At 38.8% G+C, this 12,266-nt stretch overlaps 1 protein-coding gene across 1 annotated transcript in view; it reads left to right on the forward strand.

The window, feature by feature from the left end:
- LOC131128012 (cytoplasmic phosphatidylinositol transfer protein 1-like) overlaps positions 1-9,004 on the forward strand; it is a 43,910-nt gene extending 34,906 nt beyond the window's left edge. Inside the window, exons 4-9 of the mRNA XM_058070482.2 lie at positions 649-656; positions 1,767-1,838; positions 4,813-4,908; positions 5,095-5,250; positions 6,066-6,129; positions 7,944-9,004. Coding sequence (XP_057926465.2) covers positions 649-656; positions 1,767-1,838; positions 4,813-4,908; positions 5,095-5,250; positions 6,066-6,129; positions 7,944-8,302 — 755 coding nt within the window. The 3' untranslated portion in view covers positions 8,303-9,004. The remainder of the gene's footprint in view (positions 1-648; positions 657-1,766; positions 1,839-4,812; positions 4,909-5,094; positions 5,251-6,065; positions 6,130-7,943) is intronic.
- The last annotated feature ends 3,262 nt before the right edge of the window (positions 9,005-12,266 follow it).

Here is a 12,266-nt window from a genome sequence, read left to right on the forward strand (position 1 = left end):
CCCTTAGGTCCATGATGTCTTGTGTTCATGTATGCGTTGCCTTAAAATTTGGTTGGGGAAGCTGCAAGGGGTGGCGGACAGGAAGTGACATTGGTTTGTGTGGAGATCAAAGTCTTTCATTTCCAAGTTTTTGATTGAGATTAGTTTTGGCGTGGGTTGCAGCCGCGATCAACATCCACACTAACAATGTCACTTCCTGTCTGCCACCCCTTTCAGCTCCCCCAACCCTGGAAGACATATTTTACAACAACACATACATGAACACGATACATTACAGGCCTAAGCATCATCACAGTATTAAGATTCATTCATTAATTGAGGTGACATTATGGTAAAGATATTTGATGTCTCGCTGGGGAAAAAAGGCTGTATATAACACTCCATCTAACACATTGAGCTGACATTTAACGAGATTCATGTCCGTTGGTGACTCAGCGATCACACTGTTGCCCGTGCTTTTGCAGCTTGTGTTCATCACTTGGTCTCAGTTTGCCAGAAACTGTTAGTGACATGGTAATATGTTCAACCAACACGTGTATTCATACATGTTGCTAATTGAATTGAAGTGATAACAATTGAGAATGTCTGATTTTCTGCTTTTGTTGTGCTTTCCTGGACGTGGGCTGATGTGTATCCACCATTCCGTAGAATATACTGTAAGTATATTATTTTTGTCCTTTTTTTGTATGATCATGTTATATTATTTAAATATTAGGTATCTTATTGTTGAACTGTGGAATACCATACATCTCATGTATCTGGTACATTTTAAAAGTTTTATCTTTCAAAGTAAGCACAGTGATTGCAGTCATCACAAATGACTGCAGTATCAAAATATCAACATTATCAACACCTATCATATCAACATTTGTCATTACTGCATGGCTAATTGTAAAACCACACATGACATCATGTACAGACTCTACAGGAGTGACTTGGCACTTTCACTACTTGATGCTATGTTGCTAGGTGCTAGCATGCTAATTGCTAGCATGTTAGCATTTTAGCTAACTTCATGTCTAAATGCAAATACACACAGGGTATAATGCAGAGATGTTATAGGGCATCTTTGGCACTTTCGCTATATAGTGCCATCTTGGTAGGTGCTAGCATGTTAGCATTTTAACTTATTTAGTCACGTATAAATACAAATACACGCATGGATGGGTTAGGGCAACTTTGGCACTTTTGGGGCAGAGCGCTATGTTGCTAGGTGCTAGCATGACAACTGTTAGCATGTTAGCATTTTAGCTAATTAAAGCATTCAAATGACTCCATGCAATTTTTTAAGGAGCAAATTAAATAATGACAGTCCTCCACGTTTCAATAGACATGCCTGTGACCTGTGATTAGCACCATTGAAACGTTGAAGTCGCAATACATATTGCCTTCTTTTTTTGCTTCTGTGTGTCATTCATGCAAGATGACAAATGTCGCACTCATCCTTATGGGATGGAAAAGGAAGAAGACGACAATGGCGTGATAGTGACAGAATGATATTTGTCTGGGTGTAGGAGGAATTCAGCGTACACGTGTGAGTCGGTGAAGATGCATTAATGCTGACGTTAGGTTATCGTCAAAAGACTCCCTTTTGGCACTATACGATTTGTTTCCGACGTGCTTAACGAGTTAGACTTCAGTGTTATGGTTAGCGTAGCCACTTTTATGTTGCAGCTGATGAACACAGTTCAAATGTAATTTAGGTTATTTAGAATAATGTTTTTTTATTAGGCTTAAAATATGCATGCCTTGCTCTCTTTTCACAGTGTTCCTTCCTGCCCAAATTCTCCATTCACATAGAGACCAAATACGAGGACAACAAAGGCTGCAATGATAATGTAAGTGCACTCTTTTGCTTTTAGCTCGCCGTCTACATCCTTTCATTTTTTTGAAAGCAAAAAAAAGAACATCACATTGCAGATATATTATCTGAAAGAAAAAAAACGGCATAAGCAAAAACATCCGGAAGAGGCGAAGTATAACCCATTTGCAGGGGATTTGAGCGTCTGCCAAAGAAACTTTTCTGTAACTCACTCCAATTTTCATTTCATAAATGTCTTAGTCATCAACAGAACATCTACCACTGCCTGGACGGAGCTGAAATAATAGCTCGGAGTTTGGCAACAAAAAGTCCTTACACATTTATTTTTTTTTCTCAGTACATATTTTGAATCTTGATCAGTCTCGGGTGTACTCCGCCTCTTAACGAAAGGCAACTGGGATAGGCTCAAGCATACCCTAGTGAGGGTAAGCGGCATAGAAAATGGTTGGATGGGTGGATATTTTGAATCTGGTGGATCACTACACCACTTGGACTCAATGCATGACAGTTTTATGTGTTCCTCATTTACCCAAGCGCCACCCTTCTGCTAGGTTTTGTAGAAGTTCGCTAGCAAACCTTTTCCACAGAAAAACTAACTTGATTTGATACTTTGTGTTTGTTACAGATGCTAAAGCCAATCCAATGTATTTGCTTTGCTTTGTTAAATCCATCCATTTTTTATACCGCTTATCCTTATCGGTGTTGCAGGGGAAAGCTGGGGCCTATCCCTGGGGAGAGGCGGGGTACACCCTGGACTGGTAGCCAGCCAATCATATAGATTCACACTCATATTCATACCTGTAGACAATTTACAGTCGCAGATTAACCTGTTTTTGGAATGTGGGAGGAAACCTGAGTACTCAAGAGAAAACCCACGGACCTGCAAGACGGACCTAGAACATGCAAACTCCACAGAGATGCAAAACCCAGGTTTTCAAGACCTCCTGACTGTGTGGCTTACATGCTAACCGCTCATCCACCATGCGGCCCAATTTGAATAGATATATTTTAAACATTAAACTATAGCTAATTCAGGTGTCCCTGCTTACGATAATTGATAGTGTTATTATGATTGTCAGGGATGTAATATTACCAAAGTTTTCTTCATAATAATCCCTTACATAATTGTGTTAAAGTAAAAAGCAACTGTACACACGTTGTAGCCTTGAGAGAGGAAGAAGGAACTAAAGAGGGAAGGAAGGGTTCAAGTGAAGGGGAAAAACTTGTATGTGGTCAGGAAGTGAGTGGGTGTAAAAGAGGGCCTTGAGCGGTACATAAAGAATTTCACATGTTCTCGTCAAAGTCAAGGATACACACACAGACACACACACACACAAATAAGTTGCCGTGTACCCTCATGTGTTGTAAATAATAAAGTAGTAGACACTTAATGGACTGTAGACTCAAAATGACAGGTGACAGGTGGCGACAGACATAAAAATATAAAATAAAATACATTTTATGAGCCGCAATAAGAATAACAGCAGACATAACAGCGGGCGTGTTGATTTTTGGGGGGGGGTGTCAAGAAATGAAAACACACATTTTTCGATAGTTAAATGTTGCCATTTGTTTAGGATTTTCCATACAATATATATTAAAATAGTGTCTACCAACATACATGTTATTCTCTTTATAATTACTAATTACTTATAATACTTGTAATATTTATATTATACCAACCCTCTCCTACACCACCGGTTGTCTTTTGGTTTTACTGTTTTTATTCATCTCTGCTCCCCCCTGCCCTTCATTCCTTTACACATATGCATGCTATCCTTCGGCGTTTATATTTAATGGTTATGTTATTATTATTATTGTGACTTTTCAGAGATGCAATAAAAGCCTTTTGTCTGGTGATCAAGTCTGATGCTTGTCTCACTGGACAACTGTACCTGATGACCAATATAAAAATACTACATTCACAATTTTAATAAGAATAAATTTTAATTCTTCATTCCTTGTATTTGTATATTACTTCATTTAGCCAGTTTTATTCTCGACAATACTTCATTTAGGCAAAAAGCGTAACATCTGCTTCAGTATATATATGTTATGACTAATAATGGGCTGTATTCAACCATAAAACAGCAGGATTTACTCATATATGTTTGAAAAATTGTGAAAGTGAAGCTGCAGAATTCCAGCCAAAGTTAGGTCCGGATATGCGTGCATAAATAAAAATGAAAATGTAAATATAATCTCTCACTTGAGAGATCCAGAAGATTAATTTCTTCATGGAAAGATTAAAATATGATGATATAATTGATGATGTCATTTCAGATCTTGAGCCTTGATTCTTATAACTTTGCATTAGAGATTGGGGATGAGGAGCCCCAAGAGATTCCTTGTTTGTAATACAGTCTACAGGTATTGTAATGTATAGGTCAACTTATTGTAGTCATATTGTACTGAGCAGCCAGGACTGAGTGAAGTAAATTTACACTGTCATCCAAGCTGGATACTGACTACTTTACATTGTATCAACGGGTCGTTTGTTAAGTGCTGTTCCATGAAAACATAAAACAAAATATTTGAATGAGAAATGTGAGATGTGCACTACTGTATTTCTGAAGAGATATTCCTTTTGATGAAATTGCATGTGTAATAAGTATCTGTCTTTGAAATAGCTGCTTCTTCACACAGAAGCGCACAGCTCTTTCCAACCACTACTCTATAGAGACAGCAAGCAATGTGGTTCATTATAATGGTGATGCAGTATGTTAACAGCACATTATCTGCAAGTGCAGTGGTTGTGGATGAAGTATTTCTATGTTAAACTCAGTTTATCAGTAGTTTTATTGCAATGGACGATCAGTGAATAAAACAGTCCTTAAAGCACTTTGACTTTGTGATGATTTCAAGGCATGGACACAGTGCCCTCTATTGGTTTTATATGGCATTACATTGCTCTATGGCAGACCCTTTCGCCAAAGGAATTTTGATTTGTATTATTTTTAATGCATATCAAGACTTGTTTTTGTTCTCAGATTTTTGACTCCGAGCTGAAGGACCAGGAGAGGAAGGTGTGTTTTGTTGACATTGCCTATGACGATATCCCTGATCGCTATTATAAAGAGTCTGAGGTGAGCCTGTGATCGTGTGTGTGAGAGTATAAATGTATTATGCAAATATATTACATTTGCTACAGCTTCAAGTTTTATAGAGTACTTAATATTGAGTGTATATGAACCCTGATTATAGCAGAAGCAAAAAATGTAATTTAGACGATAACCATATTTTTTTTGTGTGTTCTTAATGCACCAATGCAGGACTTGCGGTATTTCAAGTCAGAGAAGACAGCGCGAGGCGTGCTTCAGGAAGGATGGAGGGACACGCAGCATCCCATAATGTGTTCGTACAAACTGGTCACGGTCAAGTTTGAGGTGTGGGGTCTGCAGACGCGTGTGGAGCAGTTTGTACACAAGGTCAGAGGTCACACAGGCAAAGAATGCTGGTGCGGTATAGAAGATGGATGAATGGGATGGTTAAGTGGTGTTGCAATTAAAGAAACACAATGTGGTGAAAATGTATCTGCTTCGGTAGAGGTAATCAGTACCACAAATACTGTATATGCTAGATGGGTGGTACTCTACTGTGGTACTTTATGGGGAGGGGAAAGTAGAGGAGGCAGGAAAACCTGCAGAAGGTGCTGTTTAAGCTCACTTCTTGAGTCAACGTAAGCTTAGTTAACACTCTCACCTTCATTGGAACAGATTCCATTACATGGTCGAGGATATAATTTTTATTATTATTAATGATAAGTATGAATGGGCCGTACGGTGGAACAAGTGGTTAGCATGTAGGCCACACAGTCAGAAGATCTGAAAGACCTGGGTTCAATTATTTGCTTGGCCATCTCTGTGTGGAGTTTACATGTTCTCCCCGTGTATGCGTGGGTTTTCTTCGGGTACTCCGGTTTCCTCCCACATTCCAAAAACATGCTAGGTTAATTGGTGACTCCAAATTGTCCATAGGCATGAATGTGAATGTGGTGTGAATAGTTGTTTGTCTATATGTGCCCTGTGATTGGCTGATGACCAGTCCAGGGTGTCAGCTGGGATAGGCTCCAGCATACCCGCAACCCTTGTGAGGATAAGCAGTATAGAAGATGGATGGATATGTATGAATTAAAGTTGTAATTTACTGCCATCTTACATGGTTATATTTAACAATATACATGAATATTGTGTGCTTATCTTCTATTATTGTAAATTAAAATATGTTTTTGTTGTTCTTGCAGGTGATTCGGGATGTGTTGCTGCTTGGACACAGGCAGGCTTTTGCTTGGGTGGACGAATGGATTGGTGGGTCATTACTCCTACTGGCTACATTGTATAACTTGGAACAGTTTAGGAAGGCCTTATAGAAAGTCTGCACTGCTGCCAAGTGGGGACCAATTGCATCTTTTCATCCACTACTTTATGTCAAAAATATTCATTTTGTAGAGATATATTACAGAGCTATGATTTTTAAACCACTATTGAGGAGTGTGCATGTACATGAAACTGAACTGCACCCCTTCATGTGACCCAACTACCAGTCCCATCCCTTCATGACTGCATTGATCCTCTGACTTTCAACACTTAAAACTTTGCTGTGTGGACACTGCATGGATTCAAGGGACGTCACGACCTTCATGTTATTCCAACAATCTATACTGTACTCTACTAGCATCTAACACTCCTTTTCCTCTGCTGCTATTAGAATATGGATTGATTTTGCTCAGAGAATGCCCATATCCTTTCCACCTTGACTGTTTTTTAACACTGGAATTTGTTTTACTTCTTTCACAAAAATCTTCAACCTCGCTTTTCCTTCCCGCTTGCCATGTGAAACCCTCGTCGTCTATTTAAAGCGCTTTACTTACCCCTCGAAATGCATCTTCTTGCCACCTTTTCCCTATCCTTCCCAACCTCTCCCTCAACTGGAGTGCCATTTGAGTTGGAAGTTACCAGATTTGCCTCCCTCCCTCCTTCTTCCAGATATGACTTGGGATGACGTGCGGAATTACGAGAGAAAAATGCATGAGCAAACCAACATTAAGGTTTGCCATGAGCAGGAAGAGCATTCCACAACAAATCAGTCTTCACTGGATGACATAGACATCCATGAGGAAGCAAGTGTATGTCACCTTTTTTTTTCTATTCTTTTGTGTTTTCGTTTTGTTCCTCAACTGGCCCATTTTTAACCTCTGATGGTCGCAATTGCAAAAAGAAAAAAGAGGGAATGAACATAAATTATATTACTGATTTAAATGATTACACTGTAACCTTGATTAGCGTCCGCGTCCGGTTTGCGTGTTTTTCGATTAACATCTAAAATATCTGCCAAAATGTTGTCTCTGGTTGCGTATCTTTTTCCAGTTAAAATACAATAAGGTGTGTGCCGTGTTATTAATAAACTGCATGAGTCCAAGTGTGTTAATGTATTTTAAGTGTGTTAATGTATTTTAGCTTGTTAACAAAATGGCAACGGGGATCAGAAGTCAGTTATGTCTCCCATCTATGATGTCATCAGTGGTTGACTCTCAAAATGTTAACACAAAACACAGTTTTATAGTTTTACAACAATAGCTTTTACAACTATTCCCTACCACTTGGTAATGGTAACAGTCATGTCAAGAATCATGTCGTCAATGAAGGTAAAAGTAAAGGTAATTGTTTAGTTATACATTATCAGTCATCAGTTACATGCATTTATATGCAGTTTCAAAACTATAAAAATGTATTTTGTGTTAATAATATTGCCTTTCTGCAACTGATTAATTCAATTTACATTATGTCTTATGGGAAATATGGGTTTGGTTAGCGTCTGTTTCAGGTATAGGCGAATTGAATACACTAACCAAGGTTGTAATGTACTTTCATTTACTTTACTGTATTATGGAGTTTATTCTATTCCATTTCATGCACTTGTAATTTACATTATGTCTTTTGGGAAAAATGGATTTGGTTACCATTAATTTCGGTTAAAGGTGTCCTTTCTCAAATGAACTAATCACACTAACCAAGGTTGGAATGTACTTTCATTTACTTTACTGTACTATGGAGTGTATTCTATTCCATTTTATGCACTTGCATCTTTGTATAAATAAGTATTGTCTTATTTCTTCACCCAGACATGACAATGGATGAGGTGAGAGAATTTGAGCGGACAATCCAGGAGGCCACCAACCAGAAGATCGGAATGTTCCCTCCGTCCATCTCCATCAGCGAGACACCCCTCTCCTCCTGCGCCCTCACCGGTCCCGCCAGCGCCCCATCCACTCCTATGTGCACAGATGCACCGGATTCCCTCTCCATCCCCAAGGACCGGCCCCGAAAAAAGTCTGCCCCGGAAACCCTAACCCTACCCGATCCACCTCCGAGTGGTGCACAGCAGGAATCTACTCCAAGCCCACTACTTTCTTCAAATCACCTCCAGTCATCCACATCGCCTTCACCCAATTCCGATCTTGTTGAAATGGGAGAACACTAGATGAACCTTAGAATCCCCCCCCCACTTCCCATTGGGTTAAGTCTGACCTCCAAAGATTGGTACCCAAATGTTGATGCTGTCTTTTGCCATTCCTAGCCACAGATTGTCGCATCCTAGGCTGCATCGTAGACCCAACAATTTTCTCTATTTTTGTGTCATGATTCTCACTCATATAAATAGCTGCTAATGTGCTACTTTTTATTCTAGGCCAGTACCATGCACTGCTAGTCCTCCGAGTCTTATCTAAAATCTTATTTGTAATACCTAGCATTTACAGTACTCAAATTGACATAATGTGTTATGATCTGAATGTTTCTCTACTGATCACAGTAAGTTACAAAGTTACCGAGCTCACAGTGATGTGTGGTGAGGTTGATTGCTGGTGAGGCACTGACTCCTTTGGAGTTTTTTTTTACAATATGGTAGTACAAGTTGCTCATTAAGAAAAAGAAGAGAATAACATAGTTTTGTGAAACATTTTGTCTCAAAAATACATTCCATTTTTTTATTTTATAAACTGAAACATTTGTGGTCTTACCTTGTATCTGTATATGAAATATATACGCCCTTCCTTCCCCAGGAAAAGCTTTGATACTTTCTGTTCAACCTGTTTTTGTAATCCTGCATCTTGACAGTCAAATTCACTCATTCAGCAGAGTGTAAAATATCTTTGATGCATTTGACTTGATTCTGCAGCTGCTGGTGCTGTAAAAAAAAAAACATTTTCCTCTCTATGGAAGTACGGCAGTGACAAGCACCCATATGACAATATCTATAATTTATTGTCCAATTAGAATAATGATGTCACACTTATACTAAATACATTACACAGGCCATAGAAAGTCAAGGTGTATGTTTCTGACAAACAGAAACGAGCATGCGCCATCCAGTGCACTCAGATGAGAAGGCTCAGCTTGCACGCAGCTTTCTACCCTGTATCTGTGCAAAATTTGCCTTTTTTTAATTAAAGACAATGTACAAAAGTAGTTGGAATCATATACACATTTACAATACAGCGTGATAATTAATAGCAAATAATTTATAGGATTATCACAGGTGAGGCACATTATTGTGGTGCATGCAAGAACACCCCTGTATTCTGCATTCTGCAAGGGATGCAACATTCTCACAGATGCCAATATGAACGATAAAGTACATGAGCAACCCTTTTTCACTTTTTGGTTGAAAATTGTTCCCATTGGCCAAGGATATCCATTTTCTTTTGGGGGGTTAGTTAAATACTGTGTTTTCCTGAACACAAGATGACCCTGATGCCTTTTTGAAGACCGGCTTTTTTTTTTTTTAAGCAAATGAGAATAACTTAGAGACTTTGGACACCCCATGCTTAGGCCCATTTCCTGATTTCTTTGCCCTTCACTTCCACGCCACTTCACTTTCTTGTTATTATTTTTCTTAAATCAAAGTTCTTTTCTTGTGTTATGTTGTCCTCAGGTGGAATTAGTTGATATATTTAAGCAGTTGAACCAAGAAGAAGATGCCTTAGCACCACAGAGCCATAAGGTAATTTCCATTGTGTGTGTACAGATCAAGTACTGCTCATTGTATTTAGTCACAACACAAAGTGCAGTATCGCACAGACCTGACATATGATCAAGTACAGAAAAGCTGCGAATAATTGCTGTGTATCGCCTTTTCATAGACAGACTTTTGGATGACATGTTCAGTACAATCAGTGTTCACGCCTCAGGTCTTCCCTCCTCTACCTGGCAGTGATGTCACTGGAACCTTCCGCCCCTGATTGTTTCCAAACAGCCACATTTTATATGACAGCATAGTCTGCAAACTCACGTTTACAACAATCAGAAACTATTTGCCTATGCGTAGTAAAGCCATCGCGTGCACATGCATTCTTATAGGCAGTGTGCCGTACTTAAACTTTGGGAAGGCGTTAATATTAGGAGCTTACCGAAGTAATTATTATCACAAATATACGTAAGTATAATGGATGCTGGGATATCTGGTGTTTTACAGCGCTATGCAAAAGTCTTGGGCCACCATTAGATTTGTTTCAGAAGTTCTACAATGACCATGAACATACTTGTATTGATTTCAACTAAATCTATATTTTTAAATTTTTGCTAGAAATCGGAAAAATAAATTAAAATAGGAAGGTGATATTAATGAAAAATATATTGGAATCATTCTTCGACTTCAACCATATTTGAGAGTAATCTGTAATTACTGAGGAATGTATTACCAATTGGCGGCAATTAGCGTGCAGACCTCACAGCTTGGAGACTCGAGTTCAATCCCACCCTCGGCCATCTCTGTATGGAGTTTGCATGCGTGGGTTTTCTCCGGGTACTCCGGTTTCCTCCCACATTCGAAAAACATGCTAGGTTAATTGGCGACTCCAAATTGTCCATAGGTATGAATGTGAGTGTGAATGGTTGTTTGTCTATATGTTCTCTGTGATTGGCTGGCGACCAGTCCAGGGTGTACACCAGGTGTACCCCGCCTCTTGCCCAAAGACAGCTGGGATAGGCTCCAGCACCCCTTACCAATTTTGGACATCATCAATTAATGAAAATAATGCTTAATTTTAATGAATTAATTTTGCCATTTTTATGTCACACTTCCAACTCAAAGCAACTCTTGTGTTGGTCTGCCCATCTCCGCCATAGTGACTCTTCTCTCTGCACCTTTATTCAGATCCTAAACCAAAAATCTCAAAAAATCTGATTACGTCATCCATGAACAAGTTTTTATGTAATCTCTGCTCGACTATTTACTGGTGTGGAAAAGACATTAAAACACCAAACCTAGTGGTGCATTAAGATGTTGGCAAAGTGCTGTAAATGGGATTTAAATGTATCCAATCAGAGAATCACTTTTCTGTCATTGTGGAGGGAAAAAGGACATTTTGGGTGTTTTTTTAATACACTGTACCATAGTGTAAAGCAGATGGGGGGGACACATTATGTAAAACACGCTGATTTGTGTATTGTTGGGTTTTTTTTGCCTTTTATTGATCACTGCTTTGGTGCTTTGTTAGGCTTGAAAAACATGCTTGGCAGCAAATCTTGCTTGTTGCCATATAAAACCCCAGTGGTCAGTAAATTGTCATATTCAAGTTTTGGGGGGGTGTTTTTGTTTTTTGTATAACTATTGGTACCTTTTACTGGGACAGCGACAATTCAATGATCAAACAGGTGTATTTAATGGTTGAAAGTGCTTCTATATGCTGCATGGAATGTTCCTACTTCATGTATATTCCAAGAAGCATATTTGTATATGCAGTCGAAATATGGATTGCCTCACTGCATTTTGATGATGCAACTGAATGAAAAAGTGAATGCCTCAATGCTACTCATTTTATATTACCGACATTTTGAGTGAGATGTAAGCATGCCAAGGGAATATAGACCTACACTTTCAACGTTGTGCCTCTGCATGCCACAATTGCATTCTCACCTTGTAATTCAAAATATATCAGCATACACGGTTATTTACTGTTTATTTAATACAACTGGACCACATGGCGGCAGGAAAGTTTGGTAGGTTAACATACAAAAAGTTAATAACAGATTACCGAACCAAGAACTAGAATGGCTATGAAGTTTATTTCGTTACTGTATGACGCAAATACTTCCCAGTATCTGATTTTGGAAAGTTATTTTTCCATATTGTTTTTGGAGGGAGTTCCTGTGTCACAGCTGCATCTCTACAGCTCACTGGTGTGTGGAAGTGGTTTCTTGCCAACCTGCTTGTTTGCATATATAAATCTTTAGACCCCAAATAAATGATATGTGTTCAGTAAGGGAAGACTTATATTTGGGTGAATACGGTATACATGGTTTGTTTTCTGTTGCCGGTATTTGTGCTTTACTTTTTGTGGGAAATCCTTCTAACCTGAAGTGATAATAGACTCAAATGGTTTATTGCATCACATGACAGACATATAGTTACTTTCTGGGCAAATTTCGAGTTCATGTGCATTATT

Source organism: Doryrhamphus excisus, linkage group LG9 (genome assembly GCF_037039965.1).
Source record: "Doryrhamphus excisus strain RoL-2023G ecotype Guam linkage group LG9, RoL_Dexc_Guam_v1.1, whole genome shotgun sequence".
In the NCBI taxonomy this organism is placed as follows: domain Eukaryota; kingdom Metazoa; phylum Chordata; class Actinopteri; order Syngnathiformes; family Syngnathidae; genus Doryrhamphus; species Doryrhamphus excisus.